General features: G+C 40.9%; 1 protein-coding gene across 20 annotated transcripts in view; it reads right to left on the reverse strand.

Moving 5' to 3' along the window:
• Positions 1–20940, reverse strand: part of EPB41 (erythrocyte membrane protein band 4.1) — a 162947-nt gene that overhangs the window by 27099 nt on the left and 114908 nt on the right. For 5 of the 20 annotated variants that reach the window (XM_077337185.1, XM_077337192.1, XM_077337201.1 and 2 more), the window contains 7 exons: positions 20251–20367; positions 18801–18914; positions 18270–18395; positions 14642–14850; positions 8239–8280; positions 7468–7530; positions 2505–2684 (listed from right to left, as the gene is read on the reverse strand). In XM_077337185.1, the coding sequence (XP_077193300.1) occupies positions 2505–2684; positions 7468–7530; positions 8239–8280; positions 14642–14850; positions 18270–18395; positions 18801–18914; positions 20251–20367 (851 nt within the window). The remainder of the gene's footprint in view (positions 1–2504; positions 2685–7467; positions 7531–8238; positions 8281–14641; positions 14851–18269; positions 18396–18800; positions 18915–20250; positions 20368–20940) is intronic. The other 15 variants (XM_077337202.1, XM_077337195.1, XM_077337183.1 and 12 more) reach the window with 14 other exon arrangements.

The raw sequence follows: 20940 nt of genomic DNA on the forward strand, positions 1-20940 counted from the left end.
TATGAAAAAGAGTAATATTTTTACATTACAAAAAAAGAGGGAAATGACCCTCTACAAAGTATTTGCCATAACTTCCAAGGGTATACTGAACTTCAAAATGGCATTAGTTCTTCATCAGTAACAACACCTGAATAATAGTACAAAACACCGTTGAGTTTTGTGGGAATAACTGCCATGATAGATAGTATCAAAATTTATCCTTCAAAAAAGTGCAAAGTATTCTTTTCTCAAAAAACAGAAATAGGCAATATTCATGTTTTTTTTAATACTGAAGTTAAAAAGAATGGAATTTTCTTCCACATTTTACTTCATTTTACCTCAGTGTTTAAGGAATGTATAATTATATATTTGCAGCAGTATGTGGAGAAAAATTAGCTTGGAGTGTGGAGGGAAAAAAACACATGGGGAAATGGTCTTCAATCCAATTGCAGAGTGTTTTCTCTCTTTGTCAAAAGAGAGGAAAACAAAGGCGCTATCTACGAAAGGAAAAATTTAGCTCTAAGCTCCCTCAATTGAGTTAATCGTCTTTGATCAGCGTGATACTTGGGGACAGGGTCTTTGCACACCCCCAAGTGATGGGTATCAGGGAAAAAGTAGCTAGGGGGCTGGGCAGCAAAACGAAATGATACAGAATGCAAGAGTAACATGAGAGTTAAAAAGAAAAAAACAGAAAAAAGATAAGAAGACAACGTAAAAAAAACAGGGTATAGTTAAACTTTCATAATTGCTCTCTCTCCCCAAATACATGGCAACATCTGCATGCGGCTTGGTCAACCAGCCATGCACTGTAAAAAAAGCAACTGAAAGCTGCAAAAGCTGGCATCGGTGCAAATCTTTCCATGGTATTAGATCAGGAGGTTGTGAGAGATGAAACTATTTAAAAAGGCAGCCAAAAAGAAAACGCCAATCAGCAGCTGTCATAGAGGGTTCTGAGCGGGGTAGTTTTTGTTTTGCTCAGTGCCATTACAATAACAAAAAAGCCTGCTTCAAAAACACATATCAAAACAGTGGTTTTACCTCTGGCCCACCAACCTGTCTCTCACATGACTGAAATGTGGGCTTCTTGACCTGGACCTACACAAAGTATGTAAAATTTAGTGGTCTTATGTTGTAGAATACAAAAATAGAAAGCTTCCACACTCCCCCTCCCCCATTTACAAATGACGACTGATAACAAAATGAAAATACAAGATTTACAATCTCACAGCAGCGAACTATAATGCAAATGTTTGCAGAAGCCTCTTGTTTAGGGTTGCCAGGTGCCGCTCGACTGTCAAAGGGGGAGGGGGCACTCTCTGGGAGCTCCCCTCTCTCATGTACCTGAACCCAGAAGAGTGTCCGACATGCTGACATCACCCAGAAGTAGCATCGGCATGTTGGGGGCAACAATCCAGCTTTTGGGAAAACTCCATGGTATAAAATTGGGTTCAAACCGTGAAGTTTTGCCACAAACCCAGAATGTCACCCCTCGATGATCCCAGTGTACCAACATCACTTCTGGGAGATGTCAGCATGTCAGGACATTCTTCCCGGTCCTGGTGAGTGCATGGTGGTGGGGGCGAGGATCGCCATGAAAGTAGCTGTTTTGGCAGGGATTTCCCCTGCTTTCTGAAACCCCCAAAGTGTTGGGGGGGAACACTAAAGCAGGGGTCTGGCATTCCTACTCTTCTTGTGACTGCTGATTTCTTCTGTTGTAAAGTCACCCATCAAATTTATTATGGAGACTGACACATGCACAGAGATCATGGGAAACGGCATTTGAAGAGACTGCTGATAGAAAGGCTAAAGGTAAGCATAAGGTCAGCTGAAGATATAAAACACTTCCAATGATGTAACACCTGCTTAAACAGTATCAAGCAAGAAGGTACCTTTGAACAGAGGCAATCATGAGGAGTTTTCTGTTGTGTTTCACTGTCATTGCCAAAAATGCATCAGTTCACACTTTATCATTCAAATAGGTATAATTGTAACCAGCTGCAATAAAATGTCCCTCATCTCCCCATTAACCAACAGCCTCATGGAAATTCTTGACTATGCTGCGATAATTCAAAATAACAAACTTAATTGTCTTGAAGGTTCAATTACCATCAACTGCCACTAAACATGTAATTTAAGTATTAGTTTCTTAATATTGCACCCAATTACTGCAATTACAAGTTCGGCATCAAGTTGGATAATGACAGCAAACTATATATTGCTAGTACAGGAACACACAAAAAAATACCACTTGGCGAGACCCCATGCTAATAAGCGGCAACTGAGTTACATCCACATAGATGCTGAAAGAGAATCTAACTCACTAGAATTATTTGCCACAATGTCCAACTCCCTGATTTCTGCAGCAGATACGAGCAGTGACCAAAAAAATGTCATCAAAGAACTAGAAACATAATCACGACAGATAATGAATTGGCAATGAAACAGTCAACACTTCTGCGTAAACTGTGTTTTTTCCTGCAGCAAAGCCAGGGACATCATGAGTCTCCATTAGGTAAAGTACTCACTCCTTCTACTCCTGTAGGGATCTGCCCATTGATGTTCAGGGTCCGGAAGGGCGAATGAGTAGACAAGCGTTTGTCCCATTCACTTGGCCGTGGCTCAGGAACAGATTCCATAAAGTTTTTCTTCAGCTCACTGATGTTGGCATGGTGTTTCTTAATTTCCTCTTGAGTTTTATCTAAATCCTAGCATTAAACAAAAAATCCAAAAGAGAAAACAAGAAAACTTTTAAAGTGCAAGTCCCCTGTGCCATCAAATTTGTTGCACTTGGCTTCTTGCTATGTGAACAAATATGTATTGGGAACATATTTTCTTTTCCCCTCACACTAAGAGGGATGCGTATTACTAATGAGTAAAAAAATACCCTCCCCAACAAATGAGTCAAATGATTCTGAATTCAGAAATTGCCACTTACATTAACAAGCTCTCGGCCATTATTTCAACATGAGTATTTTGCCATTATTGTTGTTGCCAATTTTGACTGATTTTAAAAGAAATGTAATAAATTCCCAATGCACCACAAATACTGTTAGCATTTTGAAGAGAATGGTCACAGTATCCGATTCTATACTGTTGAATATACTAAAGAACATACCAAAAAGCGGCTTATCCAAACACACACACTTCTTTTTGGCAAAGCATTAGCATATGTGGTTTAAGCAGTACTAACAATATTTTCTAGATGCTAAAAGAGAACCTTTACCGTTACAAGGGGGAGGGCAGGGGAAATCAGTAAAAGGGTGGCTGACAAACTTGTAACCTCCTCCTCGCACACTGAATGGAATGCAATTAGATTTGTTGGTGACTTGAGAGGCAAGTTTAGAAAATCAAAACAAAATAATCCTTTTGGAATTATTTGGAAGACAGGCAGGAAGCCTGCAGGGCTGAATGCTCCCTTATGGAAAATGTATTAGGAAGAACTCCTTTGGCATGCTGCTAGTATTCAATATGCTACAAAGTTTTTAATGTAGGGGAATGTTGCACCTTGCTATCCCCAACCCGCAGCCTTGTTAAGGAAGGCAAAAGAAGCAGACTGGTAGCAAAAAGGGGACAGTTCTCAAGTAGTAGAGCTGTTGTTCTGAAGAGACACAAAACTGAACTTACCCTTGGACTGGTACAGGCCAGATGTCTGCTCTGGCGCTGCCCACCAGCAAGAAGAGTAAGGTAAAGGGACAGTGATATGACTTGGAGCCTTACATTATAATGCTATTACATGGCTTCCAGTTTCGCCCCTTGTCATTTCAAATCAGGGTACTTTGTAATCAGGATCAATGATACATTGCTACAGGGTACACACTTTGTGCAAATGAAAATTCACAATCATCAATCTCTAGAACAGAGCCCAGCAAAACACTGCTGTCTCTCATTAAGGCCCTGAATCATACATTGTATTCTGGACAGCCTGGGAAACCATGTAAGCGCTGTCTATGGGTCAGCATTCAGACTTTTGGTAACCCCAGCAAGGGGCTTTCAGGGCAAGTGAGAAGCACAGGTAGTCTGCCATTATCTTTCTTTGCAGAGTCTTCCTTGGCAGACTCCCATCCACCTACTGACCCTGCTTAGCTTCCAAGACCAGACAAGATCAGGCATTATAGCATGCTGCCTTCCTTCATGTAAGGTAGCAGGTGACATGCTTCTTCTTGGTTGTGCCTGAGAACTGGGATAAGAGACCTGCATCACTATATCTACAGAGGCCAGAACTTATGACATAAGTTCTGAATGGAAAGGAAACTGTAAGAGGTGGCAGCTTGAGAGCACCCTTGAGCAAATCCATGCGACGGTCACCTCAAGATTAGACTTCTGTAACTCGCTCTACACAGGCCTGCCCATCTATGATCCGGAAACTGCAGATGGTACAAAATGCAGCTGCTTAGGGTTCTTACAGGAACATCTATAAGAGCCCACATCAAGCCTGTGCTGAAGCAGTTGCATTGGTTGCCAGTGGAATTCTGGATCAAGTTCAAGGTTTTGGTCTTAACTTTTAAGGCCGCTCACTGGTCTGGGTCCCGTGTACCTGAGGGACCAATTTAACTCCCTATCCCCTTTGCTGAGCCATTCACTCTGTGAATACTAACAGGGTGGTGATCCCCAGACCACAAGAGGTGCACCTGGCCTCATTGAGGGCCAGGACCTTTTTGATCTTGGCCCCTATCTGGTGGAATGAGCTCCCAAAAAAGCTGAGGGCCATGTCAGAGCTGGTACAATCCTGCAGGGCCTGCAAGATGGAGCTCTTCCACCAGGTATTTGGCTGAGGCCAGGATGTAGAAGATCTATCTGTCCCCTCCTCCAAACTTTCTAAATTTTCATATGCTGGAACATCGACCCCTTATGGGTCGATGCTAACAAGTAGCTGATGGTCCATGGAATGGGAGATGTGGATTAATGTTTAAAGCAGCACTACTAGCTGTAGGCTGAAGAAAGGTGGGGTAGTTCCAGCCTCAATTTCAGATTACTGCATTATTTCAAAATAGCATATGCACAGAAAATATTCACTACTCAAAAATAGTTGACCAATATTAGCTGAATTCAAGTGGATAGCTGTGTTGGTGCGAAGTAGCACAAAAAAATTTGAGTTCAACGGTGCCTTTAAGACCAAGATGTGAACTTCCATGCGCATGCACAAAGTGCATGAACACTGAAGAAGTGTACATGCACGTGACAACTCACACCTTGAATAAATCTTTGGTCTTAAAGGTGCCATTCGACTCTTTGAAGGTTATTTGATATTTTGGGCCACTCACACATTCTCAGCCAAACCTACCTCACAGGTTTGTTTTGAGAATAAAATGAAAAGGAGAATGGTGTAAGCTGCTTTGGGTTCCCATTGAGGAGAAAAGTGGGGTATAAATCAAGGGGGAGGGAGCCCTCCTTCCCTCTTGGTTGTGCATGCCTTTTTCTAAAGGGCTTTCTTTAAGGGACCGTAAACATACAGAAAAGGGTTTAAAAATGAACTATTGTACAGTACCAAGTTTTTGCTATGCTTTTATATCAGCAGCCACCACTGAAGAAAAGACATCACAAGATGAATTTTAGATTGCTGTGTTCATCTCACTAAAGTTGGTTAGCTGAGCTGCTTCAGTGGGTTATTTTTCCCCCTCCTAAACATAATCAAATGGAACCCATCTTATTTACCCAACAAATAGAGCAAAAAAGAGAGTCAAGCAATCATCCCAAACTCTGATTAGCCAAGCTTTTGTTGATGACCTCTGAACACCTGTAACAAAATATTTAAAGGGCATATAAAAAAAGAGTTAGTTATAGGCACTGGACCACACATGATATGTGACAGTTTTACATAAGAACAGGAAGGTAACAATACTGAAAACAGACAAATGCATCAAGTAAAAAACCTCTAATGGGAGGAGGTAATAGATTAAACAATCTGTTTTAAGGATGGATTTTTAATAAATTGTGTAAAATCTTCACTGCTTCTTTCTTGATGATCTCCTGTTTGCTGGATTACAGACCATTTTACTGATGTCCAAAAGCTCGGCATTGTAGCAACCAAACCAAAAGCTGCAAAGCACTACATTAAAAATGTCCAAAATTGAGTTACTGCACAGAGATATACTACGAAAAACTCCTATTAGCTGCTGTTTCTGTAATTGTGGACAAGACACATAACTAGAAACAGTGTCAGTAAAAGAAGCCATGTTTTCCCAAAATAAATATATGATTGGCATGTTCAGCACTTCAAGTAGGTATGAGAGCCAATTAAAATAAGAACTGTACATCTTAAGGTAATGTAGCCAAGATCCTTTCATGCAGTCGTAATGACAAAAACAAATTAATGTTCAGATAATTCCAAGAAGTGCAGTGAAGGGCATTCTGCAAAGACAAGGGAGTGGGTAGGGAGAAGAGATATCGTCTGTTCAAGGAAGCAGCTGTGCACATTTCTTTTAAAATAATAATTCACAGAAAATTCTATTGTAATCATATTCTAATTCTTGTATTCCATTCTAAAAAAATCCCCAAATTCTTCTAAAAATAATGCTTTCAATGCAAATGAAGAATCTGGGATGACACCTCTAAATATAGTACACAGCTACACTGAGTTCTGCCAAAGAAGCAGCTCAACTAGTATTTTGATCCCTCCTCCTCTGAATGATTTACATTTTCCCTGGGCTTCTCCAGTTTCACAGGCATAGCTGAGAAGGTATCACAACATGCTGCACATATCTGGAACTGGGCCGGGGTGATTTTCCTCAACTTGTGGCCTTGAACACGCTTCCTGGGCTTATTGCGGTCCCTGTCCCTGCTCCTTTTTATAAACCCTGCACAAACACACAGGGTGCACCTGCAATACCGTTATGGAATATGACAATGCTCTCCTCCCGCACGCAACAGCCAAACCAGAGATATTAGCTGTGCAATCCTCAAGAAACTTACTCTCTTAGTCATTAGATCTGTTATGCCCTCCGCCTTTGCAAACTGAGTTTAACTTGCTGGGGAAGTACAACTTTTCTAGTAAGAAACTATTCACCCAGCTTAAGTAGAAAAGACATGGGATCAGGGCGGGGGGGGGGGAGTGCAAAGAGTAAGTTTGGTGCACTGAATGGTTAAGTTTAAACATCCATTCTCAGAGCTGCACAGGGTAACAGAAAAGCATAAAATATAATGCTGAAAAATCCTCTGGTGAAAGTCTAATCTCATGGGCTCTGGCTTGGAGACTGCTACTTGGAATCAAGTTCTTGAGTATTTACCATACACAGAAGTGCAGAATTATCCCAATCGCATATTTTCAAGTAAATACAGCAGAGGAAAAAAGTCTAAGACAGATAGGAGAAATGGCTGCATAGTGTCATGTTTCTTGTTGGCGTGCAAAAGCATATTTAACACTTTCATGCAACAGCATGCAAACAAACAAAAAAACCCACACAAATGCAATAGAGGAGGAAAAAGAGTTCAGCAAAGAATGCAGAAGGTCCAGGCAAATGCTACTGAAAGAAGCTTCAAATTCATACAAACCTCCAACATTAAATTGCTATGTCTTATATAAATGTTTTCACCATCTAGTCTCTTTGATCTTTTCTGTGAAAGTGAAAGAAGGGGAGGGGAAGAACAAAAAAAAAAGCACACAAAAAATTAAAAGGTTTTTCTTGCAGGAATTGCAAATTGGAAAGCCAAAAAAGGTTAACTAAACAAATCGGAGAGCTATGGAATGCCAATGGGCATGAAGGACTGAGCCATATGAACCTGTGATGGATTTGAGGAAATGGAAGGTTGTGCTCATGAATGATGGGAGAATGGAATGGTTCCCTTTAAAAAGACAGCCTCCCCAGGGCTTCACTGTTTTTTCAAACCTACCAGCTGTCCCTCAACAAGAAAAGATCCAATGCTTTCTGTAGAAGACAATTTGGGCTTTCTCAACATTGCAGCAATATATTTCTTGCTAGATGCTAGATAACTTTTGCAGTCAAGCATTTCCTGAGTGCTACCTGGATTGTTTTTTTAAAACAAATCTAGGAAATGCAAAATGTAATCAATACTTTTGATAGGATTTATTGACTGACAGGCTTTCTGATATATTGTCCTGTTTTTTTTGTATGTCAATAAGTCTTCTGATTCTTTTGATAGGATTTTTTTTTAAATTCATACATTTAATTTGGAAAACGAGCAGTATCTACTTGTTAAAGTAAAAGTTTGTGAAGGACCCGGAACTCCGTCTTTTTAAATACATCAAATATGCATGAGTGATATGGTAGTTTTACTTGATGGCACTTAAAAAAACCTGCTAACCTTCCTCATTCTTATGGGGTCTTCCTCTTTTTCGGCACGCTGCTGTTTTGTGGCAATTTTTTAAAAAGACAAAAAAGGGGGTTCATTTTAATTATTGTAAACTAAACTGTATTTCAGTCTTCTTTTTAAAAAGAAAAAAAAATACATACAAGTAACCTGACTAGACAAACCTGAGTTTGGTCACCATTTCTGGTGGGTACTGACATTTCAATATGCACTTTCCCCACCTATGTTAAGAAATAAAGTGGTAAAAACATTTTTTTTGCGTGTTAGTAGGGTCTTGGAGACAAGTTAGTTTCAAAAACACACCTATCTGTTTTTGAAACACTGGGTAAACATGCACCCGTTAACATGCAATCTCTGAAGCGGTACAGAAATAAGTGACGTAATACCTCACAGTGACAATTTATTAGTTCAACATAAAAATATTCCAAAATGTTCCAAATGCTTTTTTTCTTTGTAATAACAGTGCCCCTTAGTAAGCAGATTTACATGTTAATACATTTTCAAAACCTATACACCTTACAAATATCACAAACTTCCTGGTATTCGTAACACCAAATACGGAAAACACTACAGGAGTGTTATAAGAAATCTATTTTATACTGCCCTTCTGGCAGTGAATCTCTAGTAATAGACAGGTGGAGCTGATGGGATGATTTAGAATGTTTAGCTGCTCAAGAAACAAAGCAGACCGCAGGCAGCTTTTGTAAGGAAAAGGTGCAAAGGACGGAATGCATTCCAAAAAGAATCTGAAAGCAGAGTTGAGAAAGCTTGAGGAAAGAAAAAGGAAAAAGCAAGGAACTAAGGAAAAGGCAGCTAATGAGAAAAAGTGTATCCGTCGTTCGGAAAGCGCTATGGTGTACAGAAGAGAGGAAGTGGTGAGCAACCAGAAAGTGCACAGACTGCAATGGCTAACAGAAATGGTACAGAGCAGGCAGTGGCCTGAAAAGTAGAAATGTAAGGAAGCAATGACTAGTAAAAACATGCTTCTGGATCCAAAGTGTTTGGAGCAGAAGGAAAATATTCTCTGGTAGTGTTCTATAAAATATTCATACAGGCACAGTGAATCAAACGGCACAGTGGAAAGCTGATTTCTACGGTTGTTCTCATGACTATGCCAGAACTTGTTCAAACGTCATTTGATTCAGTTCAGTTAATCTCATACAACACCGTGGCACAAGATAGAAGATGAGCCTTCCATGAGGGAAACACATCTCCATGAGAGAAAGAACATCTCTGGATCCAGCTTGCAGAAAAGAGAAGCAAAGGAGATCTGGGGTGAAACTAAAGACCGGTCATAGAGATGGAACCGTTTTTGCAAGCAGGCTGGAAGGGTTTAGAGCAGGGGTATTCAAATTGCGGCCCTCCAGATGTCCATGGACTACAATTCCCATGAGCTCCTGCCAGCATTCGCTGGCAGGGGCTCATGGGAATTGTAGTACATGGACATCTGGAGGGCCGCAGTTTGACTACCCCTGGTTTAGATTAGGATGGGAGACTACGAGGGAGCCAAGACTGCCAGATGTAAATACTGACTTCTACTAGCTATGAAGCACATAGCAAGTCTAAAGGGGCAATAAGGGTAAAATGGAGGGGAGGATTAATTTCACATGTTGATTTGAACTCAGGCAATTTGGGAGGCTGAAGGCTCCTTGTATTTATGATAATTTCAAGCTATCCTCGTCTCATATTGAAAGCCTTTTCTAAAAAGTAGAGGAGCTGAAAAAAGCAGTTGTTAATACAATTTATATGAGTTTGCTGCAAGTATTGCTTTACGGTAATAAGAAAATATTAAAAAGCGTGTTTCTATACATTCTGCTCTTCTATACAGCTTCTGACCTACCAAATTTTACCTTGTCTTTTAAAAGACATTTTAATACTTTAGGTCAGAATCCCAATAGATATGTTAAATGACACAAATCCAAGATGCCCCCCCTTTATACAGCAGATTCCCATGTACTATCACAAACTACTAATCAAATCCCCCTTACATTGAAAGGTTGCTTGCCAAGTGGCACAGGGAACAGCTGTTTCAGAAAACAAAAGCCTGTCTGACAAGCAGAACTATTTATTTTGCATACCACTTTACAAGGGAGCTCTCCAATAATTTCAGAAGCAATCAAAACTCATAAGTAGAAACTAGAACAAACTACACATCAAAAGCATATTCTAAATAAACTAGTTGCAGTTCTTCAGCTTACATCTTTAAATTTTTTTTCTCACTCCATATTTTAATCACTAATGCTCTATAACTTTTTAAAAATCATTTGCAGGAATATAAACAATTAAAAGGCTGATTTACACTTTCAATTTTGATTCTGTTGAAAATGCCTTCAGTGTTAGGAGAATTTTAAGCTGGAAAACGTGTCTCCATGGAGATCCTAGTTCATATGAGACCCTCCCCTTGAAAAGCATTGTACAGAGAAAAAAGTTGATTCTCTTGCTTCCCATGAATAATAGGACACTGAAGCTGATGTTTTAATTCTTCTTGTCAGTTAAAGAAAGTAATTTACGGAATTCAGGGCAAGCCTGAATTCAGGGCAAGACTGACAGTCTGTAAATGCCGTTAAGGCACCATAGGCCAACTCAGGGATAGGCCTGCACCAACACTGACAAGAATTAGATGGACTGCACAGATGAATAAACAGAACTACAGAATGGAGTGGTTTTACTAAAGAAAGAGTTGTTAACAGACATATTGGCCCACTCCAAATCCAGAACAAGAAACAAAATGTACTTGACCTTTTATTAGGTCCAACCCAAATGACTTTATTATCTCTTTACTTCTTTCTCCAGATATCCAGTTCAAGCCAGAAAACCTCAGTTTGGGATAAAAACATTCTCCCATATTGCCCTGGGCTTATTTGTTTATTTCAGTTATAACCCACCTTTCTTACTGAGACTCATGGCTTGGAAATAGAGAAATGGTCTCCTGTGCTACTTCTGCCAGCTTCAACATTCACCAGCATGACACAAGAAGCCTTTCCTGTTCTCCCCCACCTAGGAAAGAGGCCCTTCTTGAAACATGCATAACCTTTTGCCCATCTAGAGTTCAGCAGCAGAACAAGAAGCGCCTACTTCCCCTCATGGGGAGAAGGGAGGCAGAATGTTTCACAATGGGTTGGGTTGCAGAACCTCCTGTCTCCTTCACAACTCAGCAGCTCTATATGACCCATTATGCACGGGGGTTTTAGCGCACATTCGGGGTGGAATGGTGGCAACTAAAATCACCGATAACGCACGGAGCCGGCTGCAACTGGCCGCAGCTTTGGTGCATGCCGCCGAAAAAGCCGCGTCAGTGAAACGCGGAAGAAAGCGCAGCTTCCGGGTGACCGGGGCGCAACCAGAAGCGGCGCCCGGATCGCCGCGTGCATAATCGGTTACTCTGGGTTTTGCCGCTGTCGCGCCCCGCCCCGTACATAACCGGTATGCATCGCATCTTCCCCCTCCGTGTTTTCCATGTGACCCGAAATCGCCGTTTCGGTGGCCATGCATAATGGGCCTATGAGAAACCCTTCCACCCCCTGACCCAGAAGACCGGAGAAGAAAGTCATCAGCCCATGTCAATCAGCCAGGAAAGTGGATTTATGGAGGCCTGGTCCAGAAATATCAAAGGAAAATTGTCAGAAGTATGCAAACATCTTTATAGGATTTCAAAGAAAAAGGAAATCAGAATTTGAGTGAGAAGAAGAATTTCTTCTAAACTCTAATCAAATAAGTTTCTTTTATGCCTACAGTGGGGGCATAAAAGCACACTTATGTACAGCCAAACCACATTTCATTCTGCACTTATTTCACTTTACACATTTCTGTGCCACCTTTCCGCCCAAAGCAGGTCTCCAAGGTGATTAAAATAAAAATATTAATCAGTTAAGACATAAAAGCAACATTTAAAATAGAGCATATATAAAATATTAAGGCAATTCAGTAAAAACAAATAACATAACAAGGAGAAGGACCTACAACAGTTATTTGGGATACAACAAAGAATATAAAAAGGCCAAGAAGGTCCTCCCTTAGGTTGCCACGATTGCACCACTTCTGGGGTTTCTCAAAGCCTGAAGAGTGTTTCAGGGGTTTCTCAATGGTAAAAATACAATAAATAATAAAATGCAATAATAAATCACAGTTAACAACCCCATCCTCCCCTCTCCCTCTTAACTCCCTCCACTGACTACTCCAAATTGGAGATGACATGATAAATAGATCAGGGAAAGAGCTAAGGAAGAGGAAGATGGAGGCTCCATAAAGCTTCAAACAACCCTAGTCTCCACCGTAGGTCTGGTGGAAGAATACCATTTTACAGGCACCGTGGAACTTCAACAGCACTATCTGCGCCTGGATCTCTACCACTATTTCCCTACGTCAGTGAAGTGGCAAGCCTAAAGCTCATTATCAACTGTGTCAAGTATTATAATGAGATCTAATAACACTGGCAGCACTGACCTGGTTCAGTCCTTGAGGGTGACCAAAGCCTAGTGGACCAGGTTGGAATGGGTCCAAGACTGATGCTTCATCAAGAAATGCCTGCAATTGATCCATGGCAGCTGGCTCAATCACCTTTCCCAGAAACCCTAAATGCAAGACTGGGGGGTAATTGGAAATGGAGGTCCTGGGCCAGCTGAGAAGGACAGGGAAGCACCATCATGTCATCAATATCATCAAGCACAGGGCCCAGGTCAGATGTATAATGATGGAGGACCCAGGTCACCAACACAGCCCTGGAGACCAGGTTGACCCTCCATTGCTTACAGAAGCCAGCGGTGTGGACTCAACACAGGCTGCAGAGACAGCAGCAGCAGCATTGATGACAGCAACTGATGACAATCATTATATTATTTCTTTTTCTTCCCTTTTGGTTTTGGTATTGGCATAGATTTAACATTTGCTCTTCAGAGCTATGAGAGTTGCATTTTCTTCTTTCTTCAGAGCTTGAACCTTCCGTGTCTGATTTTATCTCTTGTAGCAAAGTTGCAATTGCATTCCTTAGCTATGTTTCTAAGTTTATTGGGGAACTTACAAATCTTGTTCTATACATGGACATATATCTTTTTTAAAGATATGATTACTGCTTGAAATCCGAGCATATTAAATTGAGTCTGGAAGTAAACTGGAAGCCAGTGCAGAAGGGCTAAGAGTGGAATAATACGATCCCTATGACTCTTTCCAGTCAACATTCTAGTCAGGGCATTCTGTATCAATTGTTGATTCCAGACAGTCTTGAAGGGCAGCCTGATGCAGAATGTACTGAAATCATCTAATCTAGATGTTACTTGGGCATGCACCACAATGGCAATAATATGGGAATTTTGAACTGCTATTTGAACCTCTGGAAGATGTATCTTCCCCAGCTACAAAAATATTTTAAGGATGCTCAATGAACTGAAAATCAGTAGACAGATGTCTGTACAAGTGGTTGGCCAGGTCCCAGCACTGGGAACTTTGGACATTAACTTCATGAAACACAAGCTGTTACAGAATGAGTCCTTGCTGTGATTTAAAGGCTAAGTAAGAAACCCTAGATCACATGGGAAATCCAGAACACAGCTCCATTCCCTCCTCAGAACTTTCATGGATGTCAATGGAAGTTGATACAAGTTTTAACTCTCTCACAACTGTGATCAAATGCTTTGTCTTGAAATGCCACATTGGGATTAAGATGTCTGATTGCACAAGCAACCCAAATAATTGCTTTAGGGTAGCTATGAAACATCGTGCAGTCTGATGGTCACTTTCCAGGGTTCCACATAATGCTGCAGGAGAAACTGGTATGCAACTCCAATTGAGAACTTTATAGGGAATCCAAGAAGGGGAAACTAAACTGGGAGCTTACACAGTTATCAAAGAACAACCAAAAAGTTGGGGCAGTTCTCTCCAGCAGAAGGTAAAGCTAAGGGGAGGGGAGGGGGACGGACAAAAAGTGACCTGGCTAAGCAGAGATGGGAGATAAGGCATGCTAAATTATATACTGTATGAGCTCTGTAGACCTGCTTAGAATACATGAGAGGGAACAAGGTCAGTGAGAAATAGAATTTGGAATATCAATCAGTGATCAAGGATCAGCCAATCAATGATTAATAGCAATGGGAAATATTTGGTCACATAAAACAAACTTGAAGGAACCTGGGCCCAAGCATATTTCTTTGCTAGAAAGGGCCAACAGCAGTACAATAAACCCATACTTTCAACTCTGGCATCAACATAGACTACAAGTGGGAAGTGAGGACATTATCTCTCAGTAAACTTAGGGAATGCTTTCAAAGGCAGCTCCTCACAAGCAAAAAGGAGTGGCGCCTGGTCAGCCTTGACTGCAGACATATCTCAAACAAAGGATACCGTGACATTATACCTCTTTTTCTCAAACCAATATTATACAGTTAATCATTGTAGTCCAGCATACCTGGAACTCTTCAGCAGGACCAGTTTTGGGCTTCTCTGGTAATGTTTCTTCATGTTTTAATTCTTTTCTCTGTGTCTCCTCTGTTTTAGTAACTGCTGGTTCCTTGTTATCAGATACTGCTGGTGGAGTAGGTTCGATAACGTGGCTCTGAGCAATCGCTGGTGCAGATGTAGGGCGTGTGCTTCGGTCAGGTGTAACCACTGCTACTGCTGAGTAGAAATAATGTTATTTTTTTAAAGGCATCAAAGTAAAAATAAAATCATTTCAAGATCCCAGCCCATCACCAAAAAAGAAAGAAGTATTTTCAAGTAAGAGCACTGCAACCACCACAACAAAAAAGCTAGGCAAAGCAGTGACAGGTATAGAGCAGAAGGCTGGAGTTAATTTCTTTTGGAGAAATATTAAACAAAATTTAATATGTCAGGAACATTAGAAACTGCAGGAGAGACACACAGGAAATGTTAACCAATAGCACACTGTGTAAAAAGCGTATCCATTTCAAATGCCATTGGTACAAACGCTGAATAATACTGTCAACATAAGATTGCTCCATGGATTACTGCTGTTAATAAGCACATCATGCTACAGCTAAGCCAGAAAACTTAACAGTGCAATCCTATACATATTTATGCAAAAAAAGTTCCACTAAGTTTAGACTTATTTAAACTAATAACTCTGTTGAGAATTACTATCCGAACCTCTGAAATATATATCTTCCCTAGCTACAAACAAACCGGACCTAAAACAATTCCACAGGGCCTGGAAAACGGAGCTCTGCCGTCAGGCTTTTGGTCAAGACAAATGAATCTACCACCAGCTAGAGTCCAAAGATTCCTCCCACCATCAAGCTGCACTCACAAAAGAAGACCAAACCCACAGTGCAGCAAAACCAACCCAAATATTCATTGTTGAATGTTAACTCGGAGCAGAAATACCAAGACGTCCTATACTATATTACGTTATAAGTTCTCACTGTTCTAAATTGTTCTCACAGTTATTGTTGTGGATTTTTATTTCCTGCCACTCCTGGAATTGGCTCATGGAGGGTAACAATAGTCCATTAATTAAAAAATACCCCAATAAAACCCCATTAAAAATTAAGACAGGATGTAAAAAATTTGAACCTATGAGTAAGAAACATGGCGGTATAAATCAACTATCCAACCCCCCATAATAACATCCAATAGGGGAAGTGGCGAGAAGGAACCATAGCCCAACGCCAATAGAATCATAGAATCATAGTGTTGGAAGGGACCTCATGGGTTTAAGGCTGCAGAGACCCTCATGGGTCTCATTCCATTGCTGCATTTTCATTGGGCCATATTTTGTTTTTGAGACCTTTGTTCTGACAGTCCCTTTAGTTTTGTAAACCATTCTGAAAGTACTTCCTTTTCCCATATGATACTTGCTTCTAAAGATAGGCACGGGCCAACCCACAGGTCTCCGTGAATCCACAAACTGGAGTAGATTGTGGGTCGCAAACCAGGGCTTGTCTGGCCATGCCCTCATAAAATAGAATCATAGAATCAGAGTTGGAAGGGACCTCATGGGTCATCTAGTCCAACCCCCTGCACTATGCAGGACACTCACATCCCTATCACTCATCTACTGTAACCTGCCACCCCTTTGCCTTCACAGAATCAGCTTCTCCGTCAGATGGCTATCGAGGCTCTGTTTAAAAATTAAGATGGAGAATCCACCACCTCCCGAGGAAGCCTGTTCCACTGAGAAACCGCTCTAACTGTCAGGAACTTCTTCCGGATGTTTAGATGGAATTTCTTTTGAATTAATTTCATCCCATTCGTTCTGGTCTGTCCCTCTGGGGCAAGAGAGAACAATTCTGCTCCATTCTCCACATGGCACCCTTTTAAATACTTGAAGATGGTTATCAGATCCCCTCTCAGTCATCTCCTCTCTAGGCTAAACAGACCAAGCTCCCCCAACCTTTCTTCATATGTCTTGGTCTCCAAACCCCTCACCATCTTTGTTGCCCTCCTCTGGACACGTTCCAGTTTGTCAACATCCCTCTTCAATTGGGGTGCCCAAAACTGAACACAGTACTCCAAGTGAGGCCGAACCAGAGCAGAGTAAAGCGGTACCATCACCTCCTGTGATCTGGACACAATACTCCATTTGATACAGCCCAAAATCCCATCCACTGAGTCACACTGCTCAACAGGTGACCCTGGTGTATGGCTGTCTTTGACACCAAGGTGGGGGGCCCTACCAGATCTTCTTCTTGGCCCATGGCCTCAACCATGTTAAAAAATGTTATGTATTCCAAATCAAAATGTTATTCTGTGCCACATTATGACATTTTCAATGTAATCTACCCTGAGCCACAAGGGAGGGTGGTATATAAATATATAATATAATAAAAAATAAATATATACTTTTAATGGCTCTCAACTAACTGAAAACTAGCAGGTGTTTGCCTGCACAAGTGGGAAGCAAGCTCCCACAGGGCCTTGGAAGTTATCTTCATGTCGTGGAAGTTGTTGCAGTGTGGCTTTTCAATGTGTTTCAAAGGCAAAGTAAGAAACCCCAGATTACATGGGAAGTCCAGAACATAACTCTCCTCTTCTCAGGTACTAGAGGCAAACGATTGTGGGAAGAAGCTAGGTCATGAATGCCTCCAGCACAGGAAGAAGACACATTCAGTTTCTTCCATTCAGCAATAGCTTCAGCCGCAACAAGAAAGCGTGCCATAAATGCAATATCCCTGCCAATGACACAACTAATAGGAATTTATTAAAGGGTAGCTAGGAACCAGGTGATGCAGAGGTTCTTAGCAATCCAGGATGCCCTGTAAAAGGACTGTTTCCTCAGAATACTGATATTCAGAAATGTCGACTGAGGACATCCTGAACAAACCCAAACTAAAGTATGATATGCAGGTGTCAACTATTCCTACGCTCTGGATTTCATGTGCCGCTCCAGATATGGGCAAATTACAGCTGTTTTAGCTGAGAAAAACGGCACAGGAGGAAGATAGGAAGGGGAGGCAGTCCTGCAGTCCTAGCAGCAGCGGTGAGAACCACCCATCAGGGATGGAGTCCTAGAACCAGGGGAGAAGAACTAAGACACAGTTAAGAGAAGCCCACAGGATCATACACTTCCTCTCCATCTGTAATGTCTTTACTATGTCTGTCCTTACTATCTCCGTGTCCCAGGCCTACTCATGCTAACACTGCAAGTTCAATGTGCGCTTACAGTGTGTGCCTTACACACACTGATCATGCATATGCCCCAGACCATGATGTGAATGGGCAGGGATATGGGCAAAATGAGCCTTCAGAGCATACACAGTGGAAAGATTAGAAATGCATCCAATAGATATCTGAGCCTTTGAAACGTCAATGTTTCTGGATGTTCCCTCACACTCACAACGCAATACAGTACCTAAAAGAAGAAATCCTGTCAATTTTTCCATAAAGCAATAATAGCATTAAGCTTCTCGTGACGCCTGGTCATCCTCTTTCTGATCCGTGAGTGTTATGCCATGGGGAAGGGTTGCTCACTGAAATGAGCGTTAGTGAATTCCAATGCAGTGAGTGGGAAAATGCGAATATAGCCAGGCTGAGTATATATTAGCCACAGAAAGGGTAAGAAGTCATTACTGCTATACCTGACTCCTCCTGAATCGGTTCAAGTAATAGTGGCTTTTGTTCTAGGTTCTGCACCACAACTGTTTTTTCTTCTGTTCTTTCTTCTTTGATTGGGCTTTGGTCAAATTGTTCATGAATGTGTACAGCTAAAAAAAGTCATACATGTATTTAAATCTTCAGAGAGCAAAAGAGAGAGGGTGGAATTACTAGCACTAAATTGGCAGGCCGCATTTGCCTAGCCTGAATGGCGACGTTTCAGAGTTACTGCTTATCTACGTTTTTAAAAAGGGATTCTAAATCATCACAACAAAACAGTTCTTGCTACTCCTAGCAATGGGTATTGTTGATATCTACACATAATGAATAAAGAGTTTTACTTTTTTGTACTGGTTAGTAATGCCTACTCTGTCTTAATGAAGTTTACAATAGCACCGAAAAATAAGAAACACTGGATTATGTTCCCAAATCCTCTCACATAAAGCAGTTAAAGCACAAGAGATAGAGTAAAGAAGCAGCAACTATGTTATAATGGAAGGCCATCACACTTGTACCTGAATGTATTTTTAATGGCTCCACTAATTTTGTTTCTGCAACAGGAACTTCCAAGCTGACCTCCTCCTCGGTCACTATATGTTTCTTTTTAATATTCTCAAGGACATCTTTAGCTAAAGAAATGGCATGGTTAAGGTTTCAGTATGGCTGCAAGAAGAACTATTCTATGATGTTAGGTGAAACATCCTGTGCCTCCAGGATTACAATCTAACCCTCTCCTAAGCACCCAGGGCCAAGGTCTGGGGTACCCAGATTCAAATCAACACTCTGCCATGGAAGGCCAATCACAACATTCTCAGCCTAACCTACCTCATAGGGTTCTTGAGAGAACAAGGATGGAGATGGGGAGATGTAAGCCACTTGGGTCTCCATTGGGGAGAAAAGCATAGTATAAATGCAATCAGTAAGTGATATACAAACATTAAAAATTGGGCTAAATTTTCCCACAAGAGATGAATACATCTAACAACAGTATTCTGTAATTTTCCCTGGGATACTTGTGTACTCAAATACAAATCATAATTCTATTAGCTGCATAATGAAGCACTATGAAGAAAAGTAAACAGATTTTGCCCAGGGCTGGGGTGCTCAACACTGGTTAACCTTATAGTGTGCAACATTAACACACCAGGAGATCACTTTCGAGTGTTAAGATGCAAAACTTTGAAAGAAAGCAGGGTTCATGCAAAACAGAACACACAGCGAATAAATATACTTCATTCGGATATATATAAAAGATGAGCTTCCTTAGAGACAAATAAATCCAACTTCCAAGAAGAGTTGCAGCATGAAAAGTGTTAAAGCAAGGAAACAAGGTTGAAATTAGTTCAAGATTCCTTATGAGGCAACAAGTGCATGCCACAAAGAAATGTCATCCAGCTTGAAAGCATCACTTATTTCCAAAAGGAAGTGTTAAGGAAGTCAGGCTTTTAAGTCATGTGCTTAGAGACATGTTTAAGCAAGAAATTCAGAAGACACTACGGACATGTAGGAAACATGGCTTATCAATTCAGGGAAGATCATTTTAGGATTTCAATGTTAATATTTTTTTCTACACAGCAGTTGCAAAGCTTTCAAATTAGAGAACACTGGGAAAAGAGAAAGGTCCCTCTGCTATTACAGGAAGTTCATCCTGATAAAACCTAATGTGATTCTCCATTTGACTAGTCTAAAGGTCGAAAGTTTTGGTCAGAGCTACTAAAGCCTGCAGTGGGACTGCTGGTTCAGATGCCTTGAAGACCCAAAGTACAGAAGCAGCCATCTGTGCACTCCCTAGTTTAGGACTCCTTTTATTTCTTTGCAAAAGGGAAACAATGTGCCAGAAAATATGAAGTATTTCAGAACCAGAAAAGATGCCCCAGCTCACGAAAGGGACAGGAAAGGCACTGCAGAGAGAGATGAAGAGCAAGAGCAAGGGATAGAGAGAATCGGAGCTACCCACAGAGATACCTGGCTTCTCTTGAATTTGTTCCACAGGCTCTGATTCCGGAACCCCAACAAACACCATATCCTCCTGCTTCTCTTCCTCTACGGGTATGAACTCAATTTTTTGAGAGGTACGTTTAGCTGAAGAAATTGTGCACATGTTACATAATATAAAAAACAAAGTGTACAGAAAGAGAAGGCTGCAGTGCAGAGACAAGGATTGTTTGCCTCTCTTTGTTGCTGGTTTTTGGACTTTCAACTGTGCATTTAAGAATGTTAGACTTTGTCTTAAATAATAAATGGCTGATTTTCTTCCCCAGGTTGAAAATTGGTAGCCCTCCGGGATTACTGCATTTGTTTAAAAATACTGGAATGTTTTTAAGATACACTTGCATTTTTAGACAGATAATGATTTACCCATAATTATCTCAGTTTTTTCATACTATATTGATCTAAGAAATATTATATCGATCCAAAAAGACTATGCTTGTGTTTCAGTCATGGTGGCAAATGACCTTGAGCGCCTCATAGCACAAAAGTGGGATCTAAGTTAGATATCAATAAAATCAATTTTAAAACGTGAAGAATAATGGGCTTTTCACAATGTTCTTTTCAGAATCCCAGGAGCCAGATTTATTACAATTTCAGGGGCCTGCAGAACCACTCTGTTCAATGCTATCAGGTAACATAAGAAGCCCCGGACTTTAGAAGTGG

Source organism: Paroedura picta, chromosome 5 (assembly GCF_049243985.1).
Source record: "Paroedura picta isolate Pp20150507F chromosome 5, Ppicta_v3.0, whole genome shotgun sequence".
Taxonomy (NCBI): domain Eukaryota; kingdom Metazoa; phylum Chordata; class Lepidosauria; order Squamata; family Gekkonidae; genus Paroedura; species Paroedura picta.